At 37.1% G+C, this 20,866-nt stretch overlaps 1 protein-coding gene across 1 annotated transcript in view; it reads right to left on the bottom strand.

Moving 5' to 3' along the window:
• Positions 1 to 19,518, bottom strand: part of LOC132143365 (FERM, ARHGEF and pleckstrin domain-containing protein 1-like) — a 77,741-nt gene extending 58,223 nt beyond the window's left edge. Inside the window, exons 1-2 of the mRNA XM_059553521.1 lie at positions 19,152 to 19,518; positions 11,491 to 11,680 (exon numbers count right to left, since the gene is read on the bottom strand). Of these exons, the coding sequence (XP_059409504.1) occupies positions 11,491 to 11,664 (174 nt within the window). The 5' untranslated portion in view covers positions 11,665 to 11,680; positions 19,152 to 19,518. The remainder of the gene's footprint in view (positions 1 to 11,490; positions 11,681 to 19,151) is intronic.
• Between the last annotated feature and the right edge of the window lie 1,348 nt (positions 19,519 to 20,866).

Genomic DNA, 20,866 nt, shown 5'->3' with positions numbered 1-20,866 from the left:
AAGACAAAATTAATAGCCGAGGCGCTTGAGGATATAATGAGGTCTTATGAAGCGAAACAATCAGTTTGTGCAAGAAACTGAACATTATTTAGAATATTATTACTTGTAATCCAGTGCCTCAGACAAACGGTTCAGTTCTTGAATGAATCCTTCTTTTGAACCGGTTCTCTTTAGTGAACTGAATGAACCAGTTCAACAAATCGGACTGAAGCGTCTGAATCAGTTCTCAATCAAAACTCACTCAAAACTCAATCAAACGGTGACAAAATTGAGATAATTAAATTGTGATTGGGAGAAAATTCAGGACAGTCACTCCAACTGAAAATGAGCTGAAAAAGCAGCAGGTTTATGCAAAAAGGTGAGTTGATGAAGACTAGTGCATTCACTTTATATATCCTTTAGACATTTAAAACATATCTTTATAGAGCGTTTTAATAATATAAATGCTTATATTATGTCATTGCGTGATTGTGTAAAAGAGCGAATCAGTTATTTGAAACAGTTCTTTAAAATGAAAATGAAAAGAATCAGACTTCAGGTTAAAATGTTGTAAATGATGTTCAGTTTCTTGCACAGACCGGTTGTTTCGCTTCATAAGACCTTGATATATTGTTAGGAGCCATGGGTATTTATTTTGTCTTGCCTTTATTTGCTTTTTTGGGTCTCAAAGTGCTGGTAGCCATTGACTTGCATTTTATGAATCACCAAAAGACAACAGTTTCAGCTAAAAACCATCTTTACTGTTCTAAAGAAAAAATGTACCTATATCTTGGATAGCCTGAGAGTGAGTAAATTAACAGCGCATTTTCATTTTTGGTCGACCTATAAAACGGAAGAAATTATCCTATAGACATCGAGACCGAAGACTTTTCACCCTAGAAAGCTCTTATCGAGCTCATGCTCAGAAATAAAGGGCTTGAGGATCTGGGCTGGACCGGCAGCAGCGTTTAATAGGTGGCTTGATGTTTCCTGTGGTGCTAAATCAAAGATGAAAGCAGCGAAGAGGAGTGGAGCCGCTGCGGTCAGCCTGCGATGATTACTGCCGCAAAACACCAATTACCAGCATGTCACAATCACCACAAGATCACAAACACTGGTCCTTTGACTGCACAGGAATCAAACGCTCAGGAAATACTGATATGAGTGAAGCTGCAAGAGCTGAGCGGAGTTTAAATATAAACAAAGGGAAATTGTTAATAAAGGAAACGGGGCTTGAAAACGAGAGAAGAAAAAACAAATCGATATTAAGTAAAGATCATGTTCCATGAAGAAATTTTATAAATTTCCTACCATAAATATGAAAACTTTTTATTAGTAACATGCATTGCTAAGATCTTCATTTGTCTTCGATTTTCTCAGTATTTTTATTTTTTTGCACCCTCAGGGTGTACTCACACTAGGCACGGTTGCCATGAACCGGGCCCCGAGTACGATTGTCCCCCCTCCCCACTCCCCCTCTGGCCTGCACTCACATAGGGTTTCAGCATTCGTGCCGGAGCACGCTTACGTCATTATGGTGCGCGACGGTTTCGGGATAAACAGGAAGAGCGGCGCTCTCTGAACAAAATGGAGTCCATCGCTCGGTTTTCTTTGTGGATAATTTTGTGTCGTTTGGTCCACGGTGGTCCACAGCCCTCTCACAGCCTGTTGTTAAACAGATGTGTCGCCTTAGTGGCGTGAAAATTTTCACGTAATCGTGCTGCTCTTATGAGGACGTTTGCAAGGTACCAGCTGAAGTGCAGCAAGGACTTTGCAGCTGCACTTTCGGAGCGTAGCAAAACCGTGACGCCACGCGTCCTGTTCCTTGCTCCAGCACGGTTAGCGCTCACACTGCATGCGAACCGCGCCCGAGTCCAACTGAACCGTGCTCTGGCCCACCTCTTCCAAGCGGGCCAGGGCCGGCTAATCGAGCCGGGCACGGTTCGGAGCACTCACACTAGTCAAACGAACCGCGCTTTGGTGGTCAAACGCACTCGGGCACGGTTCAAACTGGCTAGTGTGAGTACACCCTCAGATTCCTGATTTTCAAATAGTTGTACATCAGCCAAATAACAAACCATACATCAATGGAAAGCTTATTTATTCAGCTTTCAGATGATGTATAAATCTCAATTTTGAAAAATTGACACTTAAGACTTAAGGTTTTGTGCTCCTGGGTCACATAAGAGAATAAAGTTGGATAGAGAGCTGTGTGATATAAACAAACATGCAATTGAGATTTAATAGATATTACCAAAGTTTTATGCTAGTCACAAATACTAAAAGACTGCATGATCTGGAAAACATCAACTTTATGTAAAAATATCTGGTAATTTGTTGCTTGCAATGCTGTCTTGATTTTATGTGCAAATTAAAATGCAATAACGCAAGCGCTTGGGGGAAACCATAACAACACCGTTATTATGAATAGAATGAGGTTAGTTTGTTTATATGTAGATATCTGAGCAATAACACACCTGACACAGACACCTGAAGAAAACTCTGCTCTTCAAACACTGAAACAATCCCAACTCTTCATGAGGATTACGTGTAATCAGAAAGACATCGGCACGATTTGAGCACATTCCATCCAGTGTCAACATGATCCCGTTAGCTGGAATTGCGGCGGATCGGAGGAGCAGGAAGCAGACGGGATCGTGGGATACTGAGGGGATTAACCGGCGACAACCGAAGCCTCGGGCTTCCCTTCGCTTCCAGAGATGATTAACACATTCATGAGAGCACGCGGCTGCATTATTCATCAATGATCCACCCAAAAACCAGCTTTTCCATCATTAGCCACATGCATTATTCTAGCTTTGGTGCACAAGATGGCAGGGTTTGGTGTTGCATTAAGATGGGAATGTGTGTCAAAATAGCTATTATCTAGCTATTATGATGATCCACGACAGGCGAAATGTACTTAAGTGCAAACATTTCATAGCTTTTAAACAACCAGATGGCTAAGAAGTTAGCACACAACCACTCATCCCATTTATTTCTCATCTCTCCTATGGATAAAAGCCATAAATGGCAAGTCAATAAGACCATTTCTGTGCCATACAGATTATAACATGATTTTTTTGTATGCACTGCAAAACCAATACTACATTTGATAAGATGTGTATGCAATCAAAAACGCACTGTAATACCATTACCCAAAATTCAATGCACTAAACCACCCATTTCCAGTGCAACATATGAACTAGACGTAATATCAAATTCTTGACCCAATATCAGTCCCAACAAAAATGAACTTAAAAAATGCAAAGTAGACATATTTATTTCTGAAATGATGCTCCATTAAAAAATGCATATGGTGTAATAAGGCCATGTGACATATATATATATATATATATATATATATATTGCAGTCTCATTCTTGAAGCAAGTGCATGATCAAATTTAGGTGCAAATAAAATGAAAACGTATTTTAAAACGTATTATTATTCAAAAAAGTTGTTGTAAATCGCTTGTAAAAAACACTTTACAATAAGGTTTAATTAGTTAACATTATTTAATGCATTAATTAAGTTCTAAACTCACTTTTAACTTCTTTATTTTACATATAAAAGTTTATAAATTAAATCAGTAGTATTTTATAAATATATGTATATTTCAAATTGATCAAAAGTGACAGTAAAGACATTTGTTACAAAATATATATTTATTTCAAATAAACTATGTCTAATCTAATCAGCAATGTTTATTAAGCAGCAATCATCATATTATTCTGATTTCTGAAGATCATGTGACACTGAAGACTGGAGGAATGATGCTGAAAATACAGCGGAGCATCACAGGAATAAATTACAGTTTAACAGAGATTCACATAGAAAACACCTATTCTAAATTGTAACATCTCAAATTTTACTGGATTTTGATCACATAAATTCAGCCTTGATGTGCAGAAGACAATTCTTAAAAACATGCAAATAATTGAGCCCCTGTCATTTCTCTCAGTAATACGATTTGAGAAACTTAAGGTGTGCTTTGAGATAGACATCATCTTGTTTGTAGAGCATCTTTGCTAGATGTTGAACTTATATGAAGAGTTTATAGCGTTTGATGAATTAACAACAACTGTCCAGCACTCGATCTGTTAGATCCACTCTTCACAATGTCAGCTAAGGTCAGGAATGAAGGATGAACGGCTGACAAACAGATGAGAGATTATCTGTCCTTTACTCTGTCACCAGCTTGATTGACGCTACGCTCGAGGAGATCCAGAGATCTTCAGGAGAGGATTTAGGAGAAGGAGGAGGTTGTGTCCCGCGGGTCGACGCTCTCTCTTGAGGGGGTCACAGCGGGGGCTCATTCATGCTAGCGGCTAGTGCTTACACACAACTTCATTCAGAGCTAAACAGGAGCGTGACGCGCTGTACAGTATTATTAGGATCAGTCATGCTTTTAAACAATACACTGTAAAAAAATTATTTTTGAAGTTGTAAATGAAAGATCATTGAAGTACATTTTTTTACAGGAAAAATAAATAGTAGCTAGAAATGTAAATGTTTAGTTTAATGTGTTGCTGTTTACTTAACTTATTAGCTTATTTATTTATTTTAGGACAGTCAGAAACCTAGGAGTTGTGATGGATCATCAGTTAAGCTTCACAGACCACTTTGCTACAACGACCCGGTCCTGCAGGTTTGCCTTATACAACATTAGGAAGATTAGACCCTTCCTGTCAGAGCAAGCAACCCAACTTCTTGTCCAAGCTCTTGTTCTCTCCAGACTGGACTATTGTAATGCTCTCCTGGCGGGCCTTCCTGCATGTACTGTCAAGTCTCTGCAGTTGATCCAGAATGCAGCAGCAAGGGTTGTCTTCAATGAGCCGAAAAAAGCTCACGTTACTCCTCTCCTCATCAGGTTACACTGGCTACCAGTAGCCGCTCGCATCAAATTCAAGGTACTGATGCTTGCCTACAAGACGACCACTGGCACGACACCAACTTACCTAAACTCATTGGTTAAATCTTATGTGCCCTCCATGTGCCATCTTTTTCCCCAGCACTTAACCAACTAATACTAGCACTTACCTTTTCTTTTCTATCATACTCTTGAAAAAAAAACAAAAAAAAAACATCTTGGCTATGCGTTCTGTACTAGACTAACTGAGACTTGTCATGGCGCTTGTATACTGTTGTTGTTCTCTTGTTGACCCGACTGCTTCTATTGTTCTCATTTATAAGTCGATTTGGATAAAAGTGTCTGCTAAATGATTCAATGTAAATGTAGATAATGATGCAGTGTTCTAAAAAAGAAGCTAATGAAGTGTGAGAGTACACATACAATATCAATAACCTATGTATGTCATTTTAATGCTATAGCCTCGTGTAGATATTAAAAGATCGCCATTGTTGAATTTATGTTAAATATCATTATCATTAATATCAGGAGCGTGTAAAATGGATTGTTTACGGTCATCTGTCACAGCATGTGTGTGTGCGTGTGTGTGTGTGTGTGTGTGAGCGAGAGACAGAAAACCTCTGCAGTCGCAGCATCTCACATCTGAATAAGTGACAGGGGCAAAGTACATCTGATGTTACAGGCTCACAGTGACAACCACATTTACTGGCTACAGCAAATCACACAGGCATCCAGTGTCAGAACACACACAAGAAACACCTGATACCACACAAACAGAGAATCACTCGCAGATGCAGTAGATCTGACCCCATTCTAGTGAACATCAGACTTCTCTTCAACAGTAAATTATAAGCTTTTACAGTAGTATTTACACAAGTTTGGGGATTTTAAGTTTGCAGTCTCTTCTGCTAACCAAGACTGGATTTATTTGATCAAAGTACACTAAAAATGAGAAAAACATTACATTTTAAAATAGCTGTTTGAATATATAGTAAAAAGTAATTAGTTTCTGTGATGCACAGCTGTATTTTCAGCATCATTGCTCCAGTCTTCAGTGTCACATGATCTTCAGAAATCAGAATAATATGATGATTTGCTGCTCAAGAAACATTTCTGATTATTATCAGTGTTGAAAACAGTTGTGCTGCCCAATATTTTTTGCTAAAACTATGACACATTTAATATTTTGGGATTCTCTGATGAACCGAAAGTTCAAATGGAATCTTTTGTAACATTATACAAGTCTTAATTGTCACTTCTGATCATATTAACGTGTCCTTGCTTAATAAAATTATTAATTTCGATCAAAAAAACATAAATCTAACTGACTAAAGCTTTAGTCATCATCACAGTGCTTCGCTCCAGCACTCAGGATATCCTGTCTGATGGGATCTCAATAAGGAAATCCCAATAGTCTTGGCACAGTTCCTGTTTCCAAGTTCACAGAATTCACAAATCAACAGCTTATAATCATGCAATGTTTTATTATATTTTTATTAAAATCTAATTTAATATAGACTTAATTTTATAAAAAAAAATATTTATTTTTTGTAAATAAACACCACGGTTTTTATTCAGTATCTTTGAAAATGCTATATAACATAGCAAATCAGCAGAGATTAAACTGCAAAAAAGCTATTTTTATTTTCCTAGAAAATAATTTATAGTTATTCTGCATTTATAATATTTTAAGCCATCTGGATATGGAATAACTCATTTAATTCTCTATTTTTGTGCTAGTCTGCAATTACGAGCCCACGTTCGGCAGCTGCTCATTGTCTAAATAGGCTTAATTAAAGTGTAAAACTAAACTGCAGCTTTTACAGAGACATAAACATTCGGTCTGCTTGCACAACTATTTCTGAGTTGGTCTAAAGTAAGCTAGTTTCTTTTGGTTAGCGTTCACCGCATCTGTCTTTTTACCCGTTTCACATGGGTGATGTGTAGTTTCATCGGGTATCTATATTCTCTGGTTTGATGAAAAAGAAAGAAATGCCAAGTATTTGTGTAATGGAGGGTGTGTCGTGATGTTTGGGGAAGTTATTGGATGCTTGGAGTCTGTGGTTTGCTTCTCCATGCAAGACTGTCATTTAGAAATCAACAAAAAAAAAAGAGAAAAAGAAGTATGGTGGTCTGTATTTTTAAACAACATTTTAAGAGAAACACATTGCTATCTGGTATTTTTAAATGTATGGAAGAATCTCACAAAGATGTGAACAACATATTTAACCCCAAAATATACAAGGAAGCAATTATTTGCATAAAAAGGAAGCATTATGTTTTTGCATTGTAGCCTTACTGAGGATTTAGCACCAAATTATATAATAAATGATCTTGACTAGACGATTTAGATTGATAGATAGATAGATCCCGCGGTCGTTTTATACTGTTATCACCGAGGCTCTGGAGTCTGAGCATAAATTGTTTTTCTATAAAAAAAAAAAAAAAGATTCTCACAGATTGAGACGCTTCAACAGGAAGAGCTACAGCCCTTGGAGGAAACACAGCCACTGCATGACACAGACACGGCCTCGGCTCACATTGTGCCCGTAATGAGTTCTGCATTTGCATATACAGATTGTTGCGCTATCTGAACCTGCATTATTTACCTCCAGCGAGCGTATAGCTGATGTTTCACTTCACTGCCTTTCAATTTGAATTTCTGGAGTGACGTCCTTTCAGAAGCTCTGAGGCTTCACTTCGCCTTGCCCCTTTCGTCAAGGCTTATTTCTTATTCAAAGAATTCATTTTTTATTCAAAAGAATAACCTCACAGTTGTGTCGTCAGTACGGATGAGAGAATTTCACAGTCTGATCACTCGAACTTCATTCACTTTTGCTAACATTTCTGGCTTATATATATATATATATATATATATATATATATATATATATATATATATATATATATATATATATATATATATATACACACACACACTGTATTTTATACAGTTTTTTTAGTCAAAAATATTAATAAATTTTAACAGCCCAGATCTAAAGCAGTTAGCACTGTCAAATCTAGTCAAGATAAGTATGATAGATAAGTATGAAATTAGTTCAAACCCTCAGTAGGTTCCCACAGGAAATCAGCCTTTTCAATCCCAGCATGCTTCTGTCATTGAGACTAACGAAGGCCAGCCAAAAACATCCTCCCAGCACAGATCAAACATCTCAAGCATCAGGCTGTCTTATCTACATGACTGCGGGAGCTTCTATTGCATGTTGTATGTCATTAGACTGACACGAGCTGATAAGAAGTGTGCTTCGCCCCAGCCGTCTCGCTCAATAACAAAACCTGTATTTCCCCCAAAGTCATCAAATATACATTGTGCTTTCACAGGAATACAAAAACAGAAATACCAAATTTAAACCTATAATAAGTGGATTTTGATTGGAGGTCAATAGATTGATCGGTTTTGCAGATTTATCGGCACTGATAATGCGGGAACAAACAGTTATCTGCAAAATCCATATGGTACATTTTCATGGGTCAGTACTGTTTTTACACACAATATATATATATATATATATATATATATATATATATATATATATATAAAGTTCATAACCATTTTATTTAGAGTGTTATGTTTGTTTTTAATTGGTTACTTAATCGGTTTATCGGCCAGTGCGGTCCAACCCAGTTATTGGTGAAAAAATTAGTTGATTTCTAGTTGTGATCATTCGTTTATGTTGATTTATTATTTTCATTTATTCTTCATAAAAAAATTTCAATAAAAATAACAACCTCAAGGTGTGTGAAATATGAAACCCTCCATTCCTGATCCCTCAAAGCCACAAGCTTACGATTCATATTTATTCATATTCACACCTCTGGCCTTTAGAGGACAGATAAAGTCTTTCATCCATTTTCTTCTGAATTCTTGCCAGAGAGGATCTGGATCTTTCACTTTAGAAATCTGGAGGAGAACGCAGTGGCTTTCAGTGGCTCAGTAGGAAAGCAGCTGTTCCAGGAGATTTCTGGGAAAAAGAAGAAAAGAGCAGCATTCTTCCCTCGGATCGGCTATGAATGTATAACACCCAAATGGGATCTTCAACAGCTGATGGTGTAGATATGGAAAGACCTTGATTCCAGGATTGACGTTATAATAATAAACTTTTTTTTTTTTTTTTTACAAAAAAAAAATTCTATAGACATTCTAAATAATAATACAACCATGTTTAAAATTATAATAAAAGTACCTGGACCTGACATAAAAAAGGTTTAAATCTTTAATTTGGGGACATAAAAAATAATTAAAAGTTCTCTCCTGAACTGCACCTTCACTTCTATTTTTCTCTTCAGTCTTTTTATTTTGCCCTGTTATCCATCTCTCTCATGACTTTAATACTCAAGATTGAACAAAACTATACTTTACAATACAATACTCTACAATACTACAATATTTTTATAGAAAAATCCTAATACTGTACACGAGTCATGTTTTTCCCTTACAAAAAATTACCATGCTTTTATTAGCCTATATAAAAGTAAAATAACCTTGTTTTGTTTTTGTTTTGCAAATGGATTTTTATTTATAAATTCTCTGGATTTATAGTTAAATATTAAAATGTTAATTTTCGTAAGGGTTGTGTTGTTGTCTGTCGTAGCTCCCCCTAAACCTATAAAAAAATAAAATAAAATAGGAATTTTTTTTTCAGCTAAATTACTACTGTAAAATTACAACAGATAATAATGATTTCCTTTATATAGTTTTTTGAGTGATGACTGATGAGCAACGTGCTGCTGCTTGATTAAAAAAATTAAAAAACAAAAGACAAAAAAGCATCTTTACAGATGAAACCCAGAACAGGAGTTCTGCTTCAGTTAAAGAAATCAGTTAAATCTGTATGTGGATGTGTGTAAATATTCAAATGTAATCCCCTTTGTAATCGGAAACAATTTCATAAGTAACTGTAATTTAATTACTCATTTTTTCTTAGTAACTGTAACTAATTACAGTTACAATAATTTTGTAATTAAATTACGTAACGCCGTTACATGTAACTAGTTACTCCCCAACACTGGTTATAACACTTAAACAGCCATGGTTAACGGGAGGTTTATTGACTGATGCTGATCTTAAAATGACCTATAGAGTAGAATAGAATAGAAAAGAATGCTAAAAGAAGTAGAGGCTACAATCTGCAATAATTAAAAACTAATTAATTCACTGAATGATTCCAACAACAGGCTAAAACCAAGTAGCCCTAAATCAAACAAATCCAAAAGAGCGGTCAAAATCCCTGCACACTGAAAACAAATGAAACCAAACTGGAGGTGATCCATTTCTCCACACGTCAGCTGTCATGTCTGGATGGAGACTGATTGTGAATCGCCTCAGGAAACCAAAAATCAATTCAGTGACACTTACAGCATTTCAAAACAGGAACTGCCATAGAACAAGAGCTCAGTGCTTTTATATGCCTTATCTCGCTATTAAACACCATCAGGTGGATCCTGACTGTCAATAACCGGCCCTCAGGGCATCACCGGAGAGCTGGGTGTGCCTCACCCCACCAATATACATTTCACAAACCCCAGAAACAAAGAGTCCGGTAACAGAATGAGCTGCTTTTCCTTCAGCTCAGGTTGTATCTGCCTGCTGAGTGGCTGGAAGATACAAAAAAAGCAGGAATTCTGAGGGATTTCTCCTTTTTCACTTACGCAACATGCCTGAGGAGCTTATGGCTCCCTTGGTGGCGATCAATGAGGGCATTTTCTCATTGAAGAACAAGACTGAGCTTTTCAACATCATTAACATTCCCTAGGGAGCTTAAGTGACGAAACAGGAGGGCAAGTGAACACAAAAGAGGCTAAACATGAGGTGGAAAGCATCAGACGCTTAAGCATGTTCTTTCTGACCTGCTGAGGTACACGGCCAGATCTAAACACTTATGAGTTTTTTCACACAATTAAACAAAAAATAATTATTATTATTTGCTTCCTGCCTACAATTCGTAAGAAATATAATACAAACGATGCAATAAGTCATTCAAATAGTAGTATGCAGCACTGTTGTCACATGATTTCCTTACATTGTCCACTGCTGTCCAGTCTTATATGGATTACCAAATTTTTCGGACTATAAGTCACACCTGAGTATAAGTCGCATCAGCCCAAAAATAGGTCATGACGAGGAAAAAAACATAAATAAGTCACACTGGACTATAAGTCGCATTTATTTAGAACCAAGTACCAAGAGAAAACGTTACCGTCTACAGCCGCCAGAGGGCGCTCTATGTTGCTCAGTGTAGACTACAGGAGCAGTGAGCAGCATAGAGCGCCCTCACGTGGCTGGAGATGGTAATGTTTTCTCTTGGTTAATTTCTCTCGGTTCATGTCAAATTAATTTTGATAAATAAGTCGCACCTGACTATAAGTCGCAGGACCAGCCAAACTATGAAAAAAAGTGCGACTTATAATCCGGAAAATACGGTAAATGCAATAAATAAAATACAATGCAATAAAACAAAAGGCAATGCATTCAAAATAAAATGTAATCGAATGCAATAAAATAAAGGTGGGATTTTAAAATGCAATAGTTTAAATAAAGTAAATCAAAATGCAATGCAATATAATGTCGTACTGCAATGCAATAGGAAAAAAAACAACAGAAAGTAAATAATGCCTTACCGAGAGCTCAAAGACTTCCTGAGTGTCATCCAGCATCTGGACCCGGATGGAGACCTGTCTTCCGGGGGGCATGGTGGGGGGCCGCTGACCAGGCTCCAGCGTACTGATGCCCATGCTCTCAGGGGCCCCAAGCCTCTGGCCCGCCACTGAGGGACGCTCCTCTGGCTCCACCATACTGCTGCAAACCTACCTGACAACACAAATTATTGAAACGTTTATACAAGGTCCAGAACACACAGACTCTATACTTTTCTCTAAAGCTGGTCTAGTGATCGCTACAGACGTTTACAAAGATTCCCTTTTTACAGCTGGAATTTAAACCATGCACTGCCCTGGAAAATGCCAAGGAGCATGGAATGATTTATGATTCCTGAAATGTGTATTTCTGCAGTAAACAACTTGTGCTGCTATAGCAAATTCTCACATTCTCCTCACTCTGCCTGACTGCTAGTTATCCAAATAAACACAGATGTTAGTTATGACCAGCTCAAAAAAATGACGACCATTGGTAAAGAAGTGAACTATTCAAATCAACCTGGCACCAACAGGTCAGGCAAATTTTGTAGACATACTTAGTGATTTCAATCCCATTTTAAACTCTGCATTGTAATTGATGCAATGTAATAAAAAATGCAATGCAATAAAATGCAACAATATGCAAAGCATTTCAATGCAATGCAATACAATGTTATGTTATTTAAATTTAACGGACTTTCATGTAATAAGAGATGTAATTTAATGCAACAAAATTCAATGCAATAAAAAATGCAATTCAATGTAGTAAAATGTGATGCATTTCAATGTGATAAACTGCAATGATATTCATTGCAATAACATGCAATGCAATTCACTGCATTAAAATGCATTGCAATGCAATAAAGTCCAGTGCAATAAAATGCATTGCAAGTCAATGTAATACAACATTATGCAATTTAATGCAACTTCATGTAATAATTAGATATAATTCAATACAACAAAATGCAATGCAATAAAAAAAAATCAAATTCAATGAATTAAAATTGTATGCATGTCAATGTAAAAAATGCAATAAAAAGAAATGTAATACAATTCAGTGTAGCAAAATGCACTGCAATACAATTTTTTTTAAAATGTAATAAAATGAAATGCAATGAAACTGTGTGTTGTATACATGTTTGTGACTGAACTATTATACTTTTACAAAACCTTTCTTGAACTCAACAAGGTCTTTAATACTGTAGTGACAGCTTAAAGTCAAACAATAGGCCCATCATCTCTCACCACTGAACAATCTGAGTTTATGGGTTTAGGAAATCATTAGGAAGGGTTTAGAGGCATTAAATCCAGGGATTTCTAACCCTAAAGAACCAGATCGCACACTGTACCTTCAAGATAATGACTGGATTATAAGATAGCGTGGTTGAATGGACAATCATTTTAATCTTCCACTTGTTTTGAAAACATTAAAAAGCAGAAATGTCCATTAAAGATGGGATATTCCTTCAAATAAGACACTAAAACCAGAACTGTCTTTATAAGGACATGAGACTTAATGAAATCTGCCCACTTACATCTAAACCCTGTTACAGGTGTCCTCCAAAAGATTTCATCTGGGAAGGAGAAAAGCATGCTGTTTTAAATGACTATGTTTGAAGGGTCTAAATTATACAGAATTATATTTGACTGTAAAGTAAACAGCACTTCTATTTGAAGTAACTGGAGCGCTGCCTCCTCCGTTAGGAAGCGTCATTTACCCTCATATAAAGGGTTATACAATCAAATTTTAATAGAGTATTTCAGTGAACATCAATCTATCAACGGCAACAATAAACCGCAGATTTAGTCTTTGCTTGTCGGCAATTTGGCAAATGTTCTGACATTGATGTGGAGTATAAACAGGGAAAAAAATTATATTTATATATATAAAATATTTTTTATATTTTGTCTACATCACACTGTCAGTCCATTTACACTCATTTCGTCGTCTATTTCTTTGACAAAGCACAATAAAAGCAAACATCTGGTCATATTGTTTCTAAAATGTCAGTCACTTGATATAGCCGTCTTGTTTATTGAACTCCTGAATAAAAACAATATCAATATTCAGTGCAGCAACCCTTGTGCTTGGGAGAGAAGTACCGTATCATTCATCTGCCAGCCTGTTCTCTAGGCATCAGCCAATGAAAAACACAAGATAAAAACACATGTAGCTGCATGTAATGAGTTACTACAGGAATCACAGATGGAAAATGAGCCAAACCGCACACACACACCTCAGCAGATAATCAAACTTCCAAACAGTGCGTTTGTATCAAAGAGAGATGAGAGGCCAATTATCTGCTCATAGCACTGAAAAGCTTCTCCTATGATAACCTGAAGTGGTTTCCATGGAGACACCACTTTCAATTCTTCAACAAGAACCACAGAAGTACACTACAAACATAACATAACAGGAACATGTACAGTAGTGCTTCCTGCTGTTTACACAACACACACACACACACACACACACACAGCCATGAGGATCTGCACACGTAAACAAACATGACACTGCTGCATAACAAAGCATCAGGATTCAATTCTATCAATACATGCAAATGACAGGAACATTATGCCAGTAAAAAAAAAAAACTGACGTAGATTTAATCCAAAATTGCAAGTAAATAAACCAGTAACACCAAGTTACATTGAACTTTACATGAAATTTGAAGTAGAAAGACTGAAAACTTTACAAAATGCAAAAAATAAAGCAAAATGCAATAAAAGCAAAATAAAGTGCAATGTAATGAAACAAAACAAAAATGCAATGCAATGTTATAAAAACTTATAAAGAAAAATAAAAAATGCAAATCAATGCAAAAATAAAACGTACAATAAAGCAAAACAAAATGCAATGAAATGCCACTAAATGCAATGCAATAAAATAAAATTCAATGCAATGTAATGCAAAATAATGCAAAGGAATGCAATAATATAAAAAAATTAAAAGCTGAAAGCAAACGGTGCCAGAAAGAAAATACAAGACACATTGAAAAACTATTGATGTTGAATTTACTCAGATTTCAGATTTTTTTTTTTAAATAATAATAAAAAAAAAAACTAAAATAATAATATTAATCAGTTGAAAATGGGCAAAGACTGCAGAGCAACAGACTGCACAGACTGAACGACTAATACTCAGTGGCTTGATCAGCTCTCTAACACTAAACAGCACTGACTGAATCTCAGATCCAGATTTGATTACCAAAGAATCACATCCCTCACCAGCACTTAGATGTGTGATAGAGAGACGAGTCTGGACAGATTAACAGGCATGGGGGGGGTTACACATCTACACCATTAGAAAACCCTTTTGATTCAACCTACACGAACCACCATCCCAAAGACCCGCCGAGTCTATCTGTGGCATTAGGATACGAGTAGATCCAGAGGATGTGATGTTAATGAGGTCAGAGCTGATCAATAGAGCTCAGCAGACATTTACAAAGCTTTGTTCATCGAGAGAACAAGAGAGCGAGGGAGATGTTCACTGTAACAGGAGCTTGAGTTGACTTCTATCTTCTGTGTGACATTTTGTGTGACAAAGAGGACTAGATGATGAAGAGAGTGAACGGGACAGAGAAAGACCAACAGGCTCCCATGAAGTCTTCAGGGGCCGGTCCACAAGCACAAACACCGCAATAAAGGGGCCCATTCTTTCCTGTCCCAGGCCGAAGTTACTGGTTACACACATTTAAACTGAATGAGTAATTGAGAAGCGGCTCCTCGGGGACCATTAATCCCCCCCGGCTGCAAGTTTCATTACCCACCCAAAACCTACTCGTTCAGGACAGAGACTTGAGAGTCTAATTTATGCATAAACCAGTGAACCTCTGCGGCTTTATTAGCAAAGCTTCTACTGTACTGGAGCGGCCCGGTAATTACAGACAGACCGATCACGAGAACAATCCAAACACAAACGGCAGGGAACAAAGACCTCTAAAGAGCTGGATTTGCATTCAAACCAGAGCCATTAAAACCCACTTACAGAAACATGATGACAAATGCACTTTCATTATCCTTAATCTTCCTCTTGCTATCTTTAGTTCACCCATTTTTAACAGGCCATTTGCAGAAGAAACTCCTCTGTTGTTGGGTAAAGTTTGCGCTTTAACCATGCGCTGGTTTGAAACACACTTGACAAGAAGCGCACCGGTTACTGGTTCAACAGGTTGACAGAGCTTCTTTTGCACCAAGACTCTCTCACACTCCAGCTTCTGCTCATATCATCTCAGAGGAGCTTCGTTTGTGTTTTCTCAGACCTCATAATCTTTCCCAAAGGAGATCGGACAAACATAAAGACAAGAGATCACGTTCCCATAACCGCATTTCTCATTTCAGCTGCACTGAGAGATGGACAATCAGTGAAATACAATGTAGCATATAAAGAAACAATACTAAGTGATATTTTATCTTTTTATATTTTCAATTAGTTGTTCAGAGGTTGTAAGTGAATTTACATAACAGAAATTTACCAAAATACGTTTTTAAAAAAGTTTCGCGTACAGGCAACTAGGACCCGAAGGGATGAAAAACTACCGCAGACTTGGCAACACTGGTTGGCCTTTACTACACAGAGCCGTAGTTCATTGACAATTGGCACAAAATCGATTTCAAAATCACAGATGATTCATTGCAGATTTTGAAAGCGATTTTGTGCAGCTTGTCCATGAACTACGCGGTGTAGTAAATGCCGCTCCACCTGAACCAGTGTGGCCAAGTCTGCGTTGTTTTTTGCACAGCCCTAATATGAAGAAAACAGCAGTGAAGAAAGCATCAGAGCAGAGTGATGTGAATGTCACGTGACATTTATTTATATAGGCTAACACCAAACAGTTTTACAGTATTAAACATGAAAAAGCATCATCAGTTTCAGTAAAAACTACAACTTGATTTTCTACTTTAAAGCAGCTCTATACGTGTATGAAATGAATATGCATAACTATATTTTAACGAACTGCAAAAGCTGAATAATTGATCAAAGTCTACTGATTAATTTGTGTAAGCAACAAGTCGATTAATCGTTTTAATAATCATTTGTTGCAGCCCTACAGACGATCCCTGCTCAAATGAATCGACTAAAATCACTGCATTATCATGCCATGTCACTCTGAATACACACATATACATCCCTACAGACTAAACATGGAACATGCATGTGCACGACTTCAACCTTCACAATAATTTGCATTTTGGTTGTTTATACGGAGATGATAATGGCATAATAAAAAATGCAAAAACAACATTTGAAACCAGTTTAAAAAAAAATAGTTTTTAGGTTCCCAGATGCCATTGAAGAGTAACAGAACAGCCAAAATGCTTAAAAAGTGTGGCCACTAAAGTGTTATTATATAAGAGCATCCTGATACAGTGCAGCACATCTTCCTATAACTGTCCATTAGCAGGAAGTGTCTCATGCTAAACCATCACAGTAAACTCTGACAAATGAGTGAAACAGAAACCTCTGCAAGCAGGCCACAAATGGGAAAGTTTTACACAAAGTAGGAACCATAAAAGGAAGGTCACACACCGATAAACAACTCGTCTGAGACAAGAAACAGGAAGTTCTTCTGGAGCAAAAGCTATCATGTGTCATTAAAACCAAAGTGCAAACCTATTTCAGTAGCAAGCTGCTAGTCAATGATCTCATGGAGGGTAAAACAGGGTATGTGATGGCTTCCCAAACTGTTACTTTATTTAAACACTCTCACGCAAACAATCTTTCTTTTTCCATCCTATACAAACACACACACACCCATCACAGAAAACAGCGAACAAGGAACACAATGTGTGCAGCGTGGGTTCGTTCCCAGACTCTCGCTCGGCTAGTTAACCTGCCTTTCAACTTGTTTGCCTGAAAGTTCCCAGTGTTCATTGAGGCGCACGGAGTGAAACAGAGGCTTCAGTGTGAGACAGACTCAACATACACATCTGAGCGCATGGATCAACACCGCAGGCTCAGGGGCTGATGGGCAGAGAAACTCTGTGAAGCAGACTTTGAGGATGACTCATTCTATCGCCTAGTGCTTGTAAACATACTAAACCAGTCCAACACTTATCATAATGTCTAAATACTAATGTTTGCAAAGCAATACTTAAAATTCATATTGGGATTAACATGCATGACAATGATTGTACTCAAAACAGCCTGTCTGTTTTGAGTACAAGTTTGTCTTTGCATTCACATGGATTCAACTAAATGACTAAAAGCACTGTATTATACGAGGGCCAAGTAGTGGACAACACAACAAAATCACAAAGGAAACAAGCCTCAACACAACAAAATTAGCACAACACAACAGAAACAAGCCTCAACGGAGTGGATACAAAAGTCGCAACATAAAGTCACATGGTAACAGAAGAAAGTAGCAACATAATAGAAACAAGTCGCAACACAGCTAAAATAGCACAAAACAACCAAATCATTCCTAAGTGTTGTGGAGTTTTAGTTGTGTTGTGCACCACAGGGCCACCGTAGTATCATCAAGGCATGCACACATATGAATTTCTACAGAATGAACACGTAACACGCTTGCACATGATATCACCATTTTCATGGAGACAATAACAGTAATTTTTCCAAAAACTTGCACTTTTGAAACCCATTTCCAATGTTTGCTGATGCCCCCAAAATGTTGTCGTGTAAATGAACAGCTACAATGCATCAAGTTTTCTATTTTTAGTTAGGAGTCGGTGATGCAGCATTACTTTTAAGTGACAAGTACACACTTTACTGTGCATGACGTGTAATGACGAGAAAAGTTTTCTGTTATTCATTAAGAGGTTCTTTTGACTAACCATCTATTAATTGTCCACAACCACCTACACACACACACACACACACACACACATATATATATATATATATATATCCATGCCAATGTGCGTGTTTACAGTGGACCAGCAGATGTAGGTTATTCAAGTAATCCCTGAGGCTCAGATGTTACTAGGTTAAGCTGTGTTGACTGTGTGGTGTGTGTGTGTGTGTGTGTGTGGTTTAGCCGAATCAAGAATTCAGTTGACAGGGAAATTCCATATTGTCCAGTAGATCCACTTAAAATACATTACATAAAAAAATTCATGCAATTAAGAAAAAGCATGTCTATGCATGTGCTCCATCTATTCATATACCCATAGATCAATGTGATGCGTTGCATTAGTTAACAAGCAGGCTGAGGATAAAGCAATGTGACCATGCTGTGGTAACACCATTGTATGGCTGATGTTATCCAATAATACCATAAAACATTTACTATGGTAATACTATGTATTTGGACAAGGGTCAATGCATTCTTGGAGCTACCTCAGAGCGACATTTAAATAAACTAGCATCACTGTACAATATATAATCCAAAGGTACTTTTGTAGAATCAAATAAAACATGGTATCACCATAGTATTTTTGCTAAACGTGAAAGTACAGTAGAGTAGTTTAAAAGCACTGTAGTAAATCGTTGATGTTCAGAGTTGAGGAGTAACGTTAGAATCCAACGATATGACGCGTGGCAACAGCGGCGGCGCGATTGATCTAATCGCGTAGCCATGAGAACCGCTACAATGTATCCAGTGATCGTAAGATTAATAGTAACTTTTGCTCGCAGCCGCCGGTTTACTGCGAGCCAATGAAACAGCCCAGAATCTCACCTTTACTGCTGAATGAATCCTCCTAGCGTCCGGATAGCTCCGTCACGGTGTTGTTAAACGATATTCCACGGGAGCAGCGCGCAGAGCAGCGGATGGAGTCGCGTTAAATCGGTTCGTTCACGGTTATCCGCGGGAAGCGCTGGAATCCACCGCCTTCCCAGACGCCATGACTGAACTGATCCCAAACAGTTTTCATACAATAAAACACCGCCTCCAGCCTCCAGCAGCAGCACTACAACCTCGTGATAACAGCGCCACCTGGCGGCGGAGTCGAACTACACCTGCTCGAGTCCTCGAGGCTCACAAATTTACGTTTTTGGGCATCCGGTACCACAGTACACTTGGAAGAACATTAAAGTCAAGTCAAGTGGTACCAATGTACCACATTTCATTTTACCAAGGTAAAAAGCCACATTACATTTTTACAATTCAAAAAGTATAAAATCACAAGTGATTCTTTTGATAATCTACATTTATGTCTTATAAAGTACTGTAATGAGTAACAGCGCCACCATGCTGATGATGCGTCACTTCCCTTCAAATAAATTAATAAATAAGGGGGAGGGGCTCAGTAATTACTATTACGGGATTTCTATAATAACATTTAAAGGAATCCTGATCCATCGATTAAATTGAAATCAGTCCAAGAGATTACAACATAAGCTACAGTTTACAAGTCAACATCTGAAGCGGATGTGGATCAAATCAATTATTTTTCCTTAAAAAGGTAAAGGCATATCTTTAATCTAATTTAGTAGTTATGTAATTCAACAAATACTACAGTGCAGACTATTGAATAATTCTGTATAAAACAGTGGATTTAATGGAGTTAAAACGTAGGTTTTTAATGAGACCTCCTTTTTGGTCAGTTCAAGGATAATCATGCAATTTTATGTTTAAAGTCTTAAAAAAAAAAAAAAAAAAAAGAGGATTCATGCATTTTTTTTTAACTCGTCGAGGTTGATCTGGGATATAGAAATTAATAACGCAATAGTTCTAGAGCTGATAATTATTAATCGAATCACACTGTAAGATGCAATTAGTAACTAATTTAATTTAGTAACCAATTTACATGAAATGTGTGAGCGACCTTAGATCATGCAATGTTTTTTCTTTAGCTGAACAAGCACCAAGTCATTAAACACAATCCACTGGAGGCGCCATACTTCATCAGCCTCATTTTCACTCCCGCCAAAAGTTAAATTCAACAAAAAAGCTCACTGATAAACGTCGATAAATCCAGTAGCATCTTAAATCAACTTTAATTTAGTATCCTGTGCATGTTTGTTTTGACTAGAACGTTGTAAAAGCTCCCAATCAACTTCATCTGTGGTTACTGCTGTAAATCCATAAACAGCTTCCGTAGCTTCTATGGAGTCAATATAATGCTACATATATGCAAAATTTTTAAGTTTTGCAAAGGAAAATAAAGTTTTGCAAACGATAATGAAAGCATTGAGAAAAATAAATTTACTTTTTGCAAACAATAAAGAATTGCACAGAACATGGAATATGGCCATGGAAAATGTATTGCAAAATCATTGCTTTCACGCAGTTTCACTTATATTTTGCAATTCTTTATTTTTGTTTGCAAAAAGCACATTTATTTTTCTCAATACTTTCGTTTGCAAAACTTTACAATTTTGCATATTTATGTGGCATTATATTGACTCCATAAGCTTCTGCTTTCTGTAGCCTCTCCTAAACAATGGTTA

This window comes from Carassius carassius, chromosome 7 (genome assembly GCF_963082965.1).
Source record: "Carassius carassius chromosome 7, fCarCar2.1, whole genome shotgun sequence".
NCBI lineage: Eukaryota > Metazoa > Chordata > Actinopteri > Cypriniformes > Cyprinidae > Carassius > Carassius carassius.
This window is presented reverse-complemented; position numbering and strand designations above follow the sequence as displayed.